The sequence below is a fragment of the Cebus imitator genome, unplaced genomic scaffold (assembly GCF_001604975.1).
Source record: "Cebus imitator isolate Cc_AM_T3 unplaced genomic scaffold, Cebus_imitator-1.0 Scaffold313, whole genome shotgun sequence".
NCBI classification, from domain to species: Eukaryota; Metazoa; Chordata; class Mammalia; order Primates; family Cebidae; genus Cebus; species Cebus imitator.
This window is the reverse complement of record NW_016107628.1, coordinates 2,167,236-2,184,049: the sequence shown is the minus strand read 5'-3', so window position 1 is coordinate 2,184,049 and position 16,814 is coordinate 2,167,236. Positions and strand designations below refer to the sequence as shown.

At 42.1% G+C, this 16,814-nt stretch overlaps 1 protein-coding gene across 3 annotated transcripts in view; it reads left to right on the top strand.

The window, feature by feature from the left end:
- The window catches only part of LOC108286092 (antigen-presenting glycoprotein CD1d), a 38,655-nt gene extending 22,791 nt beyond the window's left edge, over nt 1–15,864 (top strand). Inside the window, exons 1-6 of one of the 3 annotated variants that reach the window (XM_017503704.2) lie at nt 11,552–12,365; nt 12,719–12,985; nt 13,612–13,887; nt 14,393–14,671; nt 15,029–15,122; nt 15,287–15,864. In XM_017503704.2, coding sequence (XP_017359193.1) covers nt 12,308–12,365; nt 12,719–12,985; nt 13,612–13,887; nt 14,393–14,671; nt 15,029–15,122; nt 15,287–15,296 — 984 coding nt within the window. In that variant the 5' untranslated portion in view covers nt 11,552–12,307 and the 3' untranslated portion in view covers nt 15,297–15,864. Of the gene's footprint in view, nt 1–11,551; nt 12,366–12,455; nt 12,585–12,718; nt 12,986–13,611; nt 13,888–14,392; nt 14,672–15,028; nt 15,123–15,286 lie in introns of those variants that run through there. The other 2 variants (XM_037729644.1, XM_037729643.1) reach the window with 2 other exon arrangements.
- The last annotated feature ends 950 nt before the right edge of the window (nt 15,865–16,814 follow it).

The following is a 16,814-nucleotide window of genomic DNA, read 5'->3' as shown; positions in this document are numbered from 1 at the left end:
AGAGACGGGGTTTCACCATGTTGACCAGGATGGTCTCGATCTCTTGACCTCGTGATCCACCCGCCTCGGCCTCCCAAAGTGCTGGGATTACAGGCTTGAGCCACCGCGCCCGGCCCAGGAATTTACATTTCTTAAGATTCTCCAGATGATGGGATGGAGGATTGGTATTAGATCTTCCTTAATGTTTGGTATAGAATTCTACTGTGAGGCCATCTGGTCCTGGGTTTTTTTGTTTGTTTGTTTGTTTCGAAAAGACAATACTTGTTACTTGTTACTGGTCTATTCAGATTTCCAGTTTCTTCATAATTCAAGTCTTCATGGGTTATATGTTTCTAGGAATTTATTTCTTCCAGGTCATCTAATTTGTTGTCATATAGTTGTTCATAGTAGTCTCATATAATCTTTTGTATTTCTGTCTTGTAATCCCTCCTCTGTTTTTTCTTTTTTTCTTTTTCTTTTTGAGATGGAGTCTCGCTCTGTCGCCCAGGCTGGAGTGCAGTGGCATAGCAGTTTCGGCTCACTGCAAACTCCGCCTCCTGGGTTCAAGCAATTCCCCTGTCTCAGCCTCCCCAGTAGTTGGGATTACAGGTTTGCACCACCACACCCAGCTAATTTTTTGTATTTTTAGTAGAGATGGAGTTTCACCATGTTGGCCAGGATGGTCTTACACTCTTGATCTTGTAATCCACCTGCCTCGGCCTCTCAAAGTGCTAGGATTACAGGTGTGAGCCACCTCGCCCGGCCCAAGACCCCCAATTTTTTACAGATTAAAAAGACATGCAGGTGTTTCCCTGCCCTGAGAATGCTTCAGTGTTATTGATGGACCCCAGAGACCTGAATTAGACATGCTTAATCATCCCATTTGCCTAAACTTGAATACTAGTTGTTTTTCCTCTTCAATCTACCAAAATCTCAGTGGTTCTACACTTGCCTTTTTTCTTTTTCTTTTTTTTTAGATGAAGTCTTGCTGTGCCGCCCAGGCTGGCGTGTCGTGACACAGTCTCAGCTCACTGCAACCTCCCTCTGCCTCCCAGGTTCAAGTGATTCTCCTGCCTCAGCCTTCTAGCTAGGATTACAGACAGCTGCCACCACGCCCGGCTAATTTTTGTGTTATTAGTAGAGACAGGGTTTTTCCATGTTGGCCAGGCTGGTCTCAAACTCTTGACATCAAGTGATCCACCTGACTCTACCTCACAAAGTGTTGAGATTGCAGGTGTGAGCTACCACACCTGGCCTCCTGTTTCATTTTTTATTTTATTTGAGTCTTCCTGCCTCTCCCTCCCCCCACCATCTTTTTTTTCTCTTAGTGTAGCTAAGGTTTTGTCAATTTTGTTTAGGTTTCCAAAAAACCAACTCAGTTTAATTGACCTTATCTATTGTTTTTCTAGGTGTTACCCTGATTTTTGTCATTTCTTTCCTTCTTCTAACTTTGGGCTTAGTTTGTTCTTCTTTTTCTAGTTCTTTGAGGTGTAACGTTAGGTTGTTTATTTCAGATGTTTCTTCTTTTTGGATGCAGGAATTTATTCCTTTATACCTCCTTCTTAGAACTCCGATTTGCTGCATCTTATACATTTTGGTATGTTATGTTGCTATTTTCATTTGTTTCAAGATGTTTTTAAATTTTCTTCTTAATTTCTTTGACTCAAGAGTTATTCAGGAGCATATTGTTTAATTTCCACATATTTGTTAATTTTCCATAATTTCTCCTGTTATTGCTTTCTAGTTTCATTCTGTTGTAGTCAAAAAGATCATTGTTGTATTTCAATCTTCTTAAATTTATTAAGACTTGACTTGTGGTCTGTCATATAATCTATTCTGGAGAATTTTCTACATGTATTTGAAAATAGTATGTGTTCTGTTGCTGTTGGGAATGTTCTGTATATTTCTGCTAGATCTATTTGGTCTAAAGTGTAGTTCAAGTCCAGTGTTTCCTTATTATTGATTTTTTGTCTGGAAGATATGGCTATTGTTGAAAGTGGGTTATGGAACTCTTCCACTACTATTGTGTTGCAGTGTGTGTCTCCTTTTAGATGTATTAATGTTTGCTTTATATATTTAGTTCCTCCAATGTTGGGTGCATATATATTTACAACTGTTATGTCCTTAAGGTGAATTGACCCCTTTATCACTATACAATGAATTACAAACATTTTGGAAGTTAAATGTTACCTTCATGGGCCTTAGCAAGAGTCTTTGAAGTCTAGTTGTCTGTAAGACACTTCTGTTTAAAAATTTTGTTTTGCAAGAGTAGCTTCCAAAAATGGAGAAGAATTTGGAAACAAGCATGTCCCATGTTATAGGCTGAATTGTATCCCATCGCAATTCCAATGTTGGAGCCCTAACTCCCAGTACCTTCAAATGTGACTATATTTGGAGACAGAACCTTTAAAGAGATAAAGACAAGATATGGTCTCACAGACAGAGGGAAGACCAGGCGAAGGTGGAGCAAGGAGGAGGCCACCTGCAAGCAAAGGAGGGAGGCCTCACAAGAAACCAATTTCTGTTAACATAGCCACTCTGATACTTTTTTATGATGATCCTGGAAAGGAATGCATCCACTGTTGGCAAATTTTTCTTCTAGGAGAGGCTTAGTCCTTAACAAGCATATGGGAGACATTGCAGGATAATTAAACATATATGAAGCATTTTCAGAACATATGGGGAAAATCAAAGTCTTCTCAGCGTAGTATTTGCAAAGAATCCTCTTAAGGAGAACTGTGAGCCATCACATAGCAAAGAGTGTCTTCACCTACTTTCTATCTGATAACCAGGGCCCTGACAAAACACACAAGGAAAAAAGGATATTAATTACAACTGATACAAGAGCACCCCTGGCATCTCCCAGGTGTATTAACTGTTATCCTTTAGTGATTGCTGGAACTGGTGAGAACTATTAAGCCTGGCTAAAAAGATGTTGTCTGATTGCCCAAGAATTCTCATCAGCTTCTCATTGAGGCGTTAGGAGAAGTTCATACCTGAAGGAGGTGTCATATGTGGTGCTCGTTGTGTATGTGCAGTTTTAATCCTTGATGATATCTTCATACACTCTTGAATTAAAAATCACTTGACATAGTCTCATAAATATACGGTCTCACTGTCTAGGTCCTGCCTGATCATTGCAGCCAAAAGTCTGGTGCTCGGAGTGAGCAAAGCCATGCAAACAGTGAAAATATGGAGAAGATAGATTTAATGAGGTTCGTTCATTTCCCTGTACTTTCTCTCATGAGAGAATTATCACACTCTATATTTACGATTGATTTACAGGTTTTTTTCTCTAGAGTTTGAGCTTTCATTTTCTATTCGTTCTAAGTATTTAGCATAACACTTGATATTTGTGGACGATTAAGAAATAACTGACATATCATAAAAAGGAACTTTGCTTTCTATTGTCTTATATTCTGAGTCACCTATATCTTTGAGTTTTTCTTTACTAAGAAAAATAAAGATTATTTTAAAAACTTATTAATTCTGCTTTGGTGCTTTTGTCTTTTCTGAATCTAAACATTCATGTCTTTCATTACTTCTGGAAAATTTTCAGTCATGCTTTCTTTAAATTTTTCCTCTTCCAATTAAGTGTTTTGTCTTTTAATGAAATTCATATTGGGCTCATATTGGATTTCACACTAGTTTTCATATCTGTTAACTTCTTTCATATTCAACACTTATCTCTATACTGCATTAGAAAAAATTCTTCAGTTCTCCCAATTTAGAAGGATTTTTAAATTGCTTTCTGTCTTTGTTGTTTAATCCACTCACTGAGTTTTTAATTATAGTAAAATTAGAGTTTATATTTCTAGAAGTTTAATTTGCTTTAAAATACGTTTGGTATTTTTTGATAATGTCTTTTGTTTCTTTTCAAACCTTTTGACTTTACGGTTTTAAAATATAAATTCCTCTACATGTGACATCTTAGGGAAATGAAATTATTCTGTCTGCCAACTTTCCTTCAGGATGGAATCTTTCTCCTTGTGCTAATTTTGGATGGTGACCTCATCTTAGGAAAGGCTTTTTGTGAAATGTCCTTAACAGCTTGTATTGAGAGTGGTTCTCTCGAGACCAACTTTACTTTAAATTCCACCAGGTGGCACAGAGGCATTATAAACTTGGAGTTACTTTTTTTTTTTTTTTTTTTTTTTTTTTTTGAGACGGACCTTGCTCTGTCACCCAGGCTGGAGTGCAGTGGCAGGATCTCGGCTCACAGCAACCTCCGCCTCCTGGGCTCAAGAGTTTCTTGTGCCTCAGCCTCCTGAGTAGCTGGGATTACAGCTGTGCGCAAACATGCCTGGATAATTTTTGTCTTTTTAGCAGTGACAAAGTGTTGCCATGTTTGCCAGGCTGGTCTGAAACTCCCGAACTCACGTGATCCACTTGCCTCGGCCTCCCAAAGTGCTGGGTAGGCGTGAGCTACCATGCTCAGCTTGGAATTACTTTTAAAATTAATTTATTAGTTTACATATTTCAGGCTCATGCAAGTAGATGCTTTTGAACTTCAAACTCAGACCTGCAATTAGCAATTCTCAGCAGGAAACAAACAAACAAAAATCCAATTCATATAATTGGATGCATTTTTTTCTAGTCCATTCTATCATTGAAGTGAGGATACAGAAGCTTCAGCTGCAGCTCTTATTACCTTTTTTTTTTTTTTTTTTTTTTTTAATTAACCGAAGGCCTTTTTTCCTGCTCCAAGTGATCAGGAAAACTCCTAGGGATCTATACAAGAAAATGCTTAGTAGGTCCAGGTGTGGATGCTGTTTCCCTTTCCGGGTTTCTATTTCTTCATTTTGCCTGCTAGTGGGCTTCCTTTATTTCATTGTAAATGCAGCTATGTGTTTAAAAAGAATTTAAAAAACCTTGCATTCCTGGGTGTTTTCTATTAGTATGTCTCTTCAAGTCATATAGTGTGCTGTCTTTCCAGAAGCAGAAACCCTGGTTGTCTTATGCATTACACGCAGAAATCCAAGGGTCATGTGACAAGGCAATGCTTTAGGTTAGAAAAGTGAGTCCAGGAGGAGGGACTGAGGTTAGATTGAATGCTTAGGAAGTAGGAGAAAATGAAGCGGAGGCTCTGGGAGCTGAGATAAAGGCTAAGGGAGAATGACAGTGAAGACACAGCAGAGTAAGAAAGATGGAGGAAGAAGAACACATGTATGGGAAGGAACAGGAGCACGGTAAACACACAGAATAAGCCATTGTGATATTAGAGAATATTCAGTTCTTTTAATCTAGTTAATTTACAGATAAGGAAATTGAGGCCAAAGTGTTAATGATCTCTCCAATTCAACACATCCAACAGGTGTCCCATGTGGGGGTTCACGTTGACTCAGTCTAAAACTTATTTTAGACTGCAAGAGATGGGCTGTAAGAGGCCAGCAACACACAGGCAGATAAAGGGAGACCTGCTGGAAGCCACAATGGCAAGGAAAAAACTTGAAGCAGAGTGGAAGGAAAAATGAGAAGCCCAGGCAGTGGGTTTCTCTGGATAGGAAATTGAGGTTTCTGTTGGTGAAGAGGGGAAGTCAGATGAGATGAGACTCTCTTACCTGGGTTCTGAGGAGAGCTTCATTGGGGAAGGAGGAATTCAGGAGTCATGTTAACATTTGGAGGAACAACAGATAAGAGCTGTTACAGTGAACAGGAACATGCTTTTGGCCTGAACACCAATGATTCAAGAAAGTGGATCCTCGGGAAAGGTTTGGTGGCAAAGGGAAGAACACTGGACTTGCCTAGGACAGCTGGGACACCTGCCTGATTGAGTTCTAATCAGGGTATATGTGATTCACCCTAGTTTTCTTCTCTGGGGTTTCCTGTGTCCAGGGAGTACAAAATTATCAGTGATCAGTAATAGCCATCTCTTTCTCTCTTAATTATTTTCATTTTCTCTTGTCCTGGTCCCTTCCCTACATATTTTATTTCTTAATTTTTGCATAACATTCTGCTCTTTCTCAGCCTCCAACCCCAGCTTCTCAGTATCCCCCAGCCAGCTCCCAGGAGCCCAGTTCCTTTCTGTTCCCTCCTTCAGGTCCTGCCCTGTACCCACCATAGCTGAGCGCACACTCAGGAGTGGAGTTGGCTGGGAAAGTTGCAGACCCACAGTAGGACTATGACTCTCACCAGCTGCTCCCTGCATCTCTGATCAAGATCAGCTCTGCCCACAAAAAGTTAGGGTGGAGAGACTTGTGGCTTGACTTCACTTCTCTTTCCAATCTGCACCCAACTTCCTCTTCCCCTGCTTCCTCCTTCTTTAGCATCTTTTATGCCCCTGGTGTCTCTGAGCAGCTCCCAACAATTTTGTCCCAGAACTCCATTTCTCAATTAGTTAATTCTCTTTCCTTTCCTTACCAAACCCAAGCTGACTCCTCTTTGCTTTTCTGACCCCCTACTCAAGGGTGTAGGCCACATTATTTGTGGCGTTGTGCAGAATAAAAATGTGGGGGACCCTGTCTTTCTCCATTTGGGCTGCTACAACAGAATGCCACAGACTGGGTGGCTTATAAATGACAGAAATTTCTCACAGTTCTGGAGGCTGGGAAGTCCAAGATCAAGAAAGAGTCGATGTCTTGTGGAGGCTTGTTTTCTGGTACACAGAGTACACTTTCTGGATCTGTCCTCACTTGGTGGAAGGGGTGAGGGATCTCTCTTGGGTCTCTTATAAGGGGACTAGTCACATTCATGAGGGCTCCAAACTCATAATCTAATCACCTTCCAAAGGCCCCATTTCCTAATAATATCACATTGGGGGTTAGAATTTCAACATATGAATTTTGGGAAGACACAGCAATTCAGAACATAGCAGGTCTGCATTCAAATAGGTAGGAAAAGAGTGCTTTTAAAGGTATTAAAATATAAAACTTTTTCATTCTTTCTGAAGTTTCTCTCTCTTTCTGTCTCAACCAGTTATGGTGTTTTGCTATTTTTGTTTATCTGTGTAACTTGCTAGTGCTGTGTCCCTTGGGTACAGGGATACTCACAAGGTGAGCACAGAGGCTCACCTGTGGGTTCCACTGCATGACTCTGAGCACATGCAAGCTGCCCACTGGCTGCTGGGTTCCTCTGCTGGGAAGAGGAAGTCAGTCTCCCCTTCCCACCATGGCCACTCTACCCTTCCACAGTTAGGTGACCACCAAGAAATTGCAACCACTGCATGGAGATGCACTTGATTCTTGGACCAAGGTGGGGAAGCAGGTCGTCCTGATCTGTCTCAAAGCACTCTGTGGTGCAGCCTGGGTGGGAATGACTAACTCCAAGCTCTGTGCAGACACTGTAGGGTGCATGCCCCCAAATCTTATTCTCTCTGTGTCCCTGGCAGAAGCAAGGTAATTGTGAAAGGTTATGGCAGAAGGGGACTCCTCTGCTAATGAGATCAGGTGTCTATATGGGCAGAGGGCAGCAGGGTGGAGGTGAGCAGGAGGGCAGGAATTGCCTGTGGCCCCAGACAGTGGGGAGGAGCAGATGGCAGAGAATCAGTGCTAGGGAGGTGAAGTGATGGGAGCCACGTCCACATGTCAGCCGAGAAGACATCACACAAGTTTTATTGGCTCATTGGACTTCATTTATAAAACACGTATTAAGATAAAATTACAAATAATTTAATGACAATGATCATAGGGCATCAGCTATGATGCTGCATTGGTTGCATGTGCCATGAAGCAAGCCCTGGATATACAATGTACAGACTCACTCACTATTTGGGGGTAATCCTGACTCTGCCTCTTTACAACCTTCATCTTTCCATCCTACGACCCTGGGTAGCTCAGCCTTTCCCAAATATTTCTGTCATCTTCCACCTCAGTCTGAGTCATGCAGATGCCTCGGGCCTGATCAGCCCAGTGTTGTTCCTCTCTTCCCACCTCCCTCACTGTTTCATTCCCTACTCTTTGCATTAACTTGGGAAACATTTGTACGTGTATGCTAGCTTTAGTGCCCTTGTTTTGCTACCTTGGCGTGAAGTCTACACTCCCCTCCCAAATTTCCTATTTCTCTCCCTTCCTTCTTCCTTCCTCTGACTTACTACAGCAGATTTATCTGTTTCCCACCCCAAGCACACACTCTCTTGCTGAATACTGATCTCTCCCTAAACAGGCCTTCCCTGCAGTTCTGTTTCATTCAATTAAGGGAAAAGCCTCATGAAGTTTTTAAAGAGCTTTTTGAGGATTACAGTTCCTATATCTCTAAAAGTTTTCCCAGGAATCATTCCATGTGAGAAATCGGGCTTAGCTTGCTAAACTTGTGTAATTGACCCTTGGTGGGGGTTAGGAGTGATGGTGGCCCCGTGCAGTCAAAAATCCATGTATAACTTTTGACTTTTCCACATCTTAACTATTAAAAGCCTACTATTGACTGGAAACCTTACTGATAGCATAAACAGTTAATGAACACATATTTTGTATGTCATATGTATTATATATGGTATTCTTAAAGTAAGCAAAAGAAAATATTTTTAAGAAAATCAGAAGGAAGAGAAAATATGTCTGCTATATATTAAGTGGATCATCACGTGTTCATCTCGATTCACCTTAAGCAGGCAGAAAAGGAGGAGAAAGAGTTGTCTAAGCGGTGGCAGAATCAGAAGAAAACCCACGTATAAGTAAATCCACACAGTTGAAACCCATGTTATTCAACGGTGAACTGTAGTGTGAGGGTTTGAGTCAATCTAGTCTGGGGCTAACAGGATTAGTGTTTTGCTGTTGCTGCAATAGTCTTCAAGTTCCTCTACATTACTCTGTTCCTAGGGTGGGGCTGGTTTGCTAGAGGTTTTTTAAATGTCTCCACTCAGGCTTTGATGTTTCCTTTGTGAAATATCTCTAGAGGACCCAACATCATGATTTCTGCTCTTCTAGCTGCAGTCTCCTCTTGTAATTGATATTTATGATACCGCTTGGCAGAGGGAATAGAATCACTGTCTTTTGTTCTGGTGCAATCTCATTCTCAGGCGGGTGACTTGTTTTTGAATTTTTTGAAGTTTTGTCATATAAATGTTTCTGCCTTTCTTCCACCAGTTTGGGACTTCTAATAACCTGGAATCAGGATGTTTTCTTGTTCTTTCCCATTTTTTTTTCCTCCTCAGCTGCAGTGGGTTTTCACATATGCCCTGAGGGCAGCAGGGCTTTCTGCCCTTTCCCCAGCAGGTTAGGGCTTTTTTTTCTACGTGGCAATAGAGGATATGGGTCCGGTTGGGACCTACTACCTTGCAGTAGCTATTCTTGTACCTCAGGCCCACAACATGAGAGGGAATTTATCTGATCTACATCTCTGACCCTAATCTTTCAGAAGACCTTGGTGAGGTTTATGAAAAAGGGCTTAGAGACTGATGTGAATTTCCCTGTTTCTGTGACTCCCAGGTCTTCTATATAAATTCAAGTTGTGATTTTGATAGTCCATCGTCAAAAAATTATAAGTACGAAAGTGAAGCTCTTTCCAGCTTTTTTGTATGCTAATCCTAACTTTAAAAAATTATGATAGACTGGACAAAGAAAATGTGGTACATATACACCATGGAATACTATGCAGCCATAAAAAACGATGAGTTCGTGTCCTTTGTAGGGACTTGGATGAACCTGGAAACCATCCTTCTCAGCAAACTGACACAAGAACAGAAAACCAAACACCGCATGTTCTCACTCATAGGTGGATGTTGAACAATGAGAACATGTGGATTCAGGGAGAGCAGCATCACACACTGGGGGCAGTTGGGGGCGGGCAGGGGAGAGACAGTAGGGGGTGGGGAGGGTGGGGAGGGATAACATGGGGAAAAATGCCAGATATAGTATGCACCTAAAGTAAAATAAAAATACGAAATAAAAAATAAAAAAGTTGGAAACCTAGGGCTCAGAAAAGTGATGTCACTTCCCCCCACAAAAAAAATTATCTGTAATTCCAGTACTTTGGGAGGCCGAGGTGGGTGGATCACCTGAGGTCAGGAGTTTGAGACCAACGTGATGAAACCCGGTATCTATTAATAATACAAAAGTTAGCTGGGCATGATGGTGCATGTCTATAATTCTAGCTACTTGGGAGGCCGAGGGAGGAGAATTTCTTGAAGCTGGGAGACAGAGGTTGCAGTAAGCCGAGGTCATACCACTGCACTCCAGCCTGGATGACAGATCGAGACTCTAACTAAAAAAAAAAAAGTTATTTGCAGGCCAGGCATGGTGGCTCATGCAAATAAATCTAGCACTTTGGGAGGGTGACACAGGGCAGCTGCTTGAGGCCAGGAGCCTGCGATTACAGTGAGTTATGATCATTTCACTGCCCTCAAGCCTGAGTAACAGAGTGAAGCCCTGTCGCAAGAAAAAAAATTTTTCTCCCCATATTAGCTTCAGATAATTTTTGTTTTGAAATTCGAAAAAGTAAATATCCCAAACACATTTACATGGATGGTACCTACAAAGCACAAGCACATATTTAGAAGCCCTTGAACAGTTATAAGCAGCATAAAAGAGGAATGTAAATCTGTCCAGCAGACACTTGTTTATGACAAAACTACCCTGAAACATCCAAGTAGAACTAATAAGAAGGGATCCTGGGATAAAGTCTTTGGAATACTCCATTAACTTCACTGCTCCCAAGTTCTGACTAGTTTCTTATAAGTTATAGGAAATTTATAGCAGGATCCTGTATGTAAATTTCATGCTAGTAACTTGTACTTTTATCCTAAATAAAACTACATAAGACTCTCATCTCTACAACTACATAAGATCATAAGTAGCCTCTATGATATTTTATAAATAATTCTATTATAAAGACACATGCACATGTATGTTTATTGTGGCACTGTTCACAATAGCAAAGACTTGGAACCAACCCCTATGCCCATCAATGATAGACTGAATAAAGAAAATGTACATCACGGAATGCTATGCAGCCATATAAAGGATGAGTTCATGTTCTTTTCAGGGACATGGATGAAACTGGAAACCATCATTCTCAGCAAACTGACACGAGAACAGAAAACCAAATACCACATGTTCTCACTCATAAGTGGTTGCTGACCAATGACAACACATGGACACAGGGAGGGGAACACCACACACCGGGGTCTGGGGGGTTAGGGGAGGAATAGCAGCGGGTGGGGGAATTGGGGAGGGATAGCATTAGGAGCAATGGCTAATGTAGATAACGGGGCGATGGATGCAGCAAACCACCACCAGGGTACATGTATACCCTACGTAACAATCCTGCACGATCTGCACATGTACCCAGAACATAAAGTATACTAAAAAATTTTATGTTGGTATCCCCTCCATAATTAAAAAATGAATGCAAATGAATTCATTCATTCATTTGACAAATATTCACTAACACCTATCACTTGCCAGGTACTCTGTTAGGTGGGGGGATACAGTATGCTAACAGCATGGAACTAACACTCCAAGTCAACTACTGAAGTCAAAATTCTGGGCTGGCAAAAGTTGGTTAAGAGTCCCCATTTTAGAAAATAATATTTCAAGAGGCTTGTTTTTTATCCAGAGAGTGTTTACAATGTAATAAAACTCAGTACACCAAGTTTTATAGTTCTTGGCATGCTTTTCTCCCTCAGTAAGCTCCTCGAATAAAGCGATTGTGTTCTCAACCATAGCATATTCTTCAGTGTAGCAAGATGCTTGGCTCCAGGCAGGCGCTGAGAGAGGCTGATGGGTGAGTGAATGTATATCAATGAAAATCAAACAGAGGACATTGTCTTTATATGTTTTAGTGTTCCTGTGGTTTTTTGTGATGGTTACTGGCTCTTCTCTAAGAATAATGGAGAAAATGTTAGTTTATACTGTCACACAGGGCAGTCACAGGGGATTCTGAAAAAGCAAAAGAACCAATGTTAAACCAGAAATGAATGTAGTGGGGTGTGGGGATGAGACAAGGGAAGCAAATACATGGGAAAGTATTGAAAAGGACAGAGTGATCAAAAGCGCAGGGACATGGGAGCATTGGGCAGCGCACTGGGAGCCATTTAGTTTTGTGCTCTTATTGTATGAATGGGAAAAAAAAATGTCCTTAGTGGTTAAGTGGCTTCTCAAAGCCACTTAAGACTTGTTCCAGAGAAGTTGAATTAGGGGAAGGTGAACACGTTGGAAGTTGGTGACAAGGAGAGAAGCTGGAAACTAGAGAGGAGAGTCAGAACCAGAGGGAAATGAGAGACTGAGTAGGCGTTTCAGGGTTTGTGAGAGCATAGATTTTCTTTGTTGCAGTCAGGGGAGGTGTGTCTGTTGGTTGCAGAAAGAAGTCAGACTAGAGATATCGTGGGGTAGCTGTGTTTGGAACAGAAATCAAAGATCAGTTTTTGTGAGAGAAGGAAATCACATCTGCAAATGACATGCTGTTTCTGCTACTTCCATTGATAGCTGTTCTCCCGGGTGGTGACAGTGCAGACGGTAAGAACTCTGAGAACTGCCCAGTTGGCTGCATGAAGTTCTCTCTCTCTCTCTCTCTCTCTCTCTCTCTCTCTGTGTGTGTGTGTGTGTGTGTGTGTGTGTGTTTTCCCTAGCATGTATCTGGAGAGTGAGAGTGCCAGGCTGGTTCCTTTCTGACTGTCCATGACTCCAGGTTCCCGAGCTCTTACGAAGGTGGTTGCTAAGGCATGGGACTCTGTGGTAAGCAAAGGTCTGCTAACATCATGACAGATCCCCTTTTCTCCAGATTCTGAGTTCCCCTACTCTGGCAACGTTCTCTCTCCATTCTCTTTCTCAATGTCTTTCTCCCCATTCTATCTGTTCTTTTGCCACAGGGCTCAAGGAGCCGGTCTCCTTTCATGTCATCCAGATCTCATCCTTTTATAACCATTCCTGGGCACGAAATCTGGGCTCAGGTTGGCTGGATGATTTGCAGACTCACACCTGGGACAGCAATTCTGGCACCATCATTTTCCTGCGGCCCTGGTCCAGGGGAAACTTCAGCAATGAGGAGTGGATGGAACTGGAAACGCTAATCCATATACACTTCATTCGGTTTAACGAGGGAATTCATAGCTACGCCAGTGTATTGCAGTTTAAATGTGAGTTCAGTTTCCTCCATGGGAAGTAGGGAGGTGGGAGAAGGGGATGTCACATGTTCCTTACTCCTGTAGGAAACAGCCTGACTTTCTTTCCACCATAAAACTGCAATTGCATACAGTTGGGCAAGGTCTATCATCCAGGCCCTAATTCTTCAAACACTTCTGCTACTTACGAACTCCTCTCTGATTGATCGCAGGGTTGTGCTTTATTAACTTTTCTTACAGGTATCCCACGGCCACACTTTTTCCTGCCCTACAACCAGATATCTTCAGCTTTCTCACTTTCTCATTCATTCTCTTCAGCAGTCTCCATATGTATTCTCATTGTAACCCGTTGCATGCCATTCAACCCAAGTTGTTATAATCCCAGTTCTCTTACACCAAGTCCTTCCTCATGCACAGCATTCACACCACCTTCTTTGACCAATTTGCCCTCTTCCTCATGCTACTAGTCTTTTCCTCCACCTACAGCTTCCACTAATTCCCCTTTCTCTGAATCCCTGACCAAACCAAATTTTATTCCATCCCGTCAAACCCTGAAGACTTCCCCCTTCTGCTTCTACAATCTGCTACTACTCATTTCATTTTATGTTTTTTCTCCCTTTTCCTCTAATCCATGACCCCAGATCCTTTTGAGTTACAGGTGATAGGAGGCTGTGAGCTGCACTCTGGAAAAGTACCAAGAGGCTTCATTCGGGTAGCTTATCAAGGATCAGATTTCATGAGCTTCCAGGAGGATTCATGTTTGCCATCTCCAGGGGCTGGAAATGCGGCCCAGCGCTTCTGCAGAGCAGTCAATCAGGATCAGGTCAACAAGGTCCTAGTACACCGTTTCAATGAAACCTGCCCACGTTTACTCTTGGGTCTTCTTGATTCAGGAAAGGCACATCTCCAGCAGCAAGGTCAGTCTTGCACCCTCACTCCAAGAACTAGTGATTTGAAAATCATACCCAGCTACCACCCCCTTCAAATTCAGAATAAGGAGAAGCCGCCCAGAAGTGGGAATGGCTGGGTGCAGGGGCTCACAACTGTAATCCCAGTGCTTTGGGAAGCTGAGGCTGGAGGACCACTTAAGAGCAGGAGTCCCAGCCCAGCCTGAGCAACAGAGTGAGACCCTCATCTCTAAAAAATAAAAATAAATTAGCCGGTCATGGTAGCACACACCTGTAGTCCTAGCTACTCAAGAGGCTGAGGCAGGAGGATCACTTGAGCCCAAGAATTTGAGGCTACAGTGAGCTACAATTTATAATTATGCCACTGTATGCCAGCATAGTGACACAGTGAGAACCTGTTTCAAAAAAAAAAAAAAAAGAGAAATGGGAAAGGTGTTTCTATCTAAACTTCTAAACTCATGTGGAGATATGAAACTCCAAGTCTCTATGTGAATATCTTTTCTGACCTTTGCAGTGAAGCCTGAGGCCTGGCTGTCCAGTGGCTCCAGTCCTGGCCCTGGCCATCTGCTGCTGGTGTGCCATGTCTCAGGATTCTACCCAAAGTCCGTGTGGGTGATGTGGATGCGGGGTGAGCAGGAGCAGGCGGGCACTCAGCGAGGGGACGTCCTGCCCAATGCTGATGAGACATGGTATCTCCGAGCAACCCTGGAGGTGGCCGCTGGGGAGGCGGCTGGCCTGGCCTGTCGGGTGAAGCACAGCAGTTTAGAAGGCCAGGACATCGTCCTCTACTGGGGTGAGAAGGAGCTGGAGCCCAGGCTGGAGATGCCAGGAGGTGGTCCTCAGCATAGAGGGAGGGCAAGCTGAAAATTTTAGGATTTTTGGGGTGATAACCCCAACATGAATAAAAATAGGTAATCTAAGGAATAGAAGCGTTGAAAATGAGGGCCCTGTAGATGCAGGAGGATGCTGAGGGTGAGATGAAGACTCCATCTCTGAGCAGGGATGAGAAGAAAATATAGAAAGAAAAGAGATTAGTAAATGACACTCAAATAAAAATGCGAACCCCAGGGTAATGCAGTGAAACAGGGAGTGGATGAGGTAAAATGGGGTGGATCTAAAATAACACTTTGGTGTCTCCCCAAATTCACAGGACATCACAATTCCGTGGGCTTGATCATCTTGGCGGTGATAGTGCCTTTACTTCTTGTGATAATATGTCTTGCATTTTGGTTCAGGAAACGCCGGTGAGTTCTTTTCGTGTGCCTTTCCTACTCCTACCCCCTATGCCACTTGTATTTCCATGGTTTTTGTTTGTCTTCTCAGTTCTCTCCCCAGCCCCCTTCCCTCTTACTCCTCAATTCTCACCTCTACCTTATTCAGAGCGACTTCTATCTCTGTTCTCATCCAGTTTCCATTAAGACACATCATGAGCCTTCTCGTCACCATTGTCCTTTTGAGATGAGAAACCAGCAGCCTAAGGGCTCAGGACACACCTGAACATGTCGTGGTGATGACATCCTTTTCACTCTCCTTGTAAAACTTTGTTATTTTTGCTTGTTTCTGCTTAACAAGCATTTATCAATATAATTGATAAATGCAATTTTGCAGAATTTGTTGTTCTGACCTGGGTTTTTGGACTTGAAAATTCAAATTTTATCTCTGAATGGAATGGAGCCCTAGCCACCTCCACACGCTTAGCCATTGATGTATCAACAGCCCCCTTTAGATTCCCTTCCTCCAGAGGGCCTTCCCTGACTCACAAGTGGGAAGCGGTCTCCCCCTGGTCTGAACTCCCGCCACATTTCAGCCATATTTGCTAACTGCACGCCTTACTTCCTTTCCTTTGTTGCAGTTATTTAGGTTCCCCTTTTCATTCTAATTTTTCAGCTCCTTCAATGCAAAGTATGTGTGTTATTATATGCATCCCTGGTGAAGGATCTTGCCTGCGTGAAACATGTTCTCAATAAAACTCTGTTGAATTTATGCCAAATTTGTAGTCTTTTAAAAAAAAAATTCTTTTATTTCCTAGGGCTTTTGAAGTAGTTGAGACATTTGAAAGGCTTCTGATTAAAAGTTTTCTCACTTGGAGGAGATTTTGTACATTCCTAGTTCTTCTATAGTTTCTTCCTGAGCTCCAGAGGAGAAATAATTTTTCCTCTTATCGCTCCTATCATTCAGCTATAGAGAGCTATTAGAGTTCATTTACTGTTTCAAGTGTGCAAGGCAGGGTGCATGTCTTTACTATTCATTGGTTCAAGGACAAGCAGCAGAGTGCTCACATTGGAGCTTGATAGAAAGGAAAATGAGTGAGGAAGGGAACAAGGGCGTTGCTCCTCAAGATTGAAGTGAGATCAAAGGAAGTAATGTACTTATTGCACATTCACATTATTCATGGCAGTTATGTTCTGTGTAGTTGAGGCAAACACTGAACTCGTGAGCACTGAGCCATTGTTCCCAGGGGAAATATAGGAGTTCGGTTCTTGTGAGATTTTTCCCAACATTTTTGTTAATTGATTAATACAGAAGCTTGTTTTATGTGTGTTCCTTTTTAAAATCATCTTATTTTATATATGTCTATATTTACAATTAATTCCTTATATGCGGTAATTCTGTATAATAAAACACTATCTGAGAAGCGTTTAATATTTTCCTGACCTTGGTTAACATGATCACAAATTTATTTGGTTTTCAGCCTCACAGCAATGCTGTCCACTACACTTATAAAAACGGTTTTCATCTCATGAATCTACAAATGTAGCTATTTTCCCATAGCTTCCGCATAGCATACAGATGTTACTTTCACAAGCAGCCTCACCCACAGGTGGGTGAATTTCCTCCTCTCATTTCCTGCATTTACTGGACTGTTGATTTATTAACATTGAACTCGTAGTCAGCAACCCTGTAGCTGTAACAGAGCTTTTCTAACACACACATTT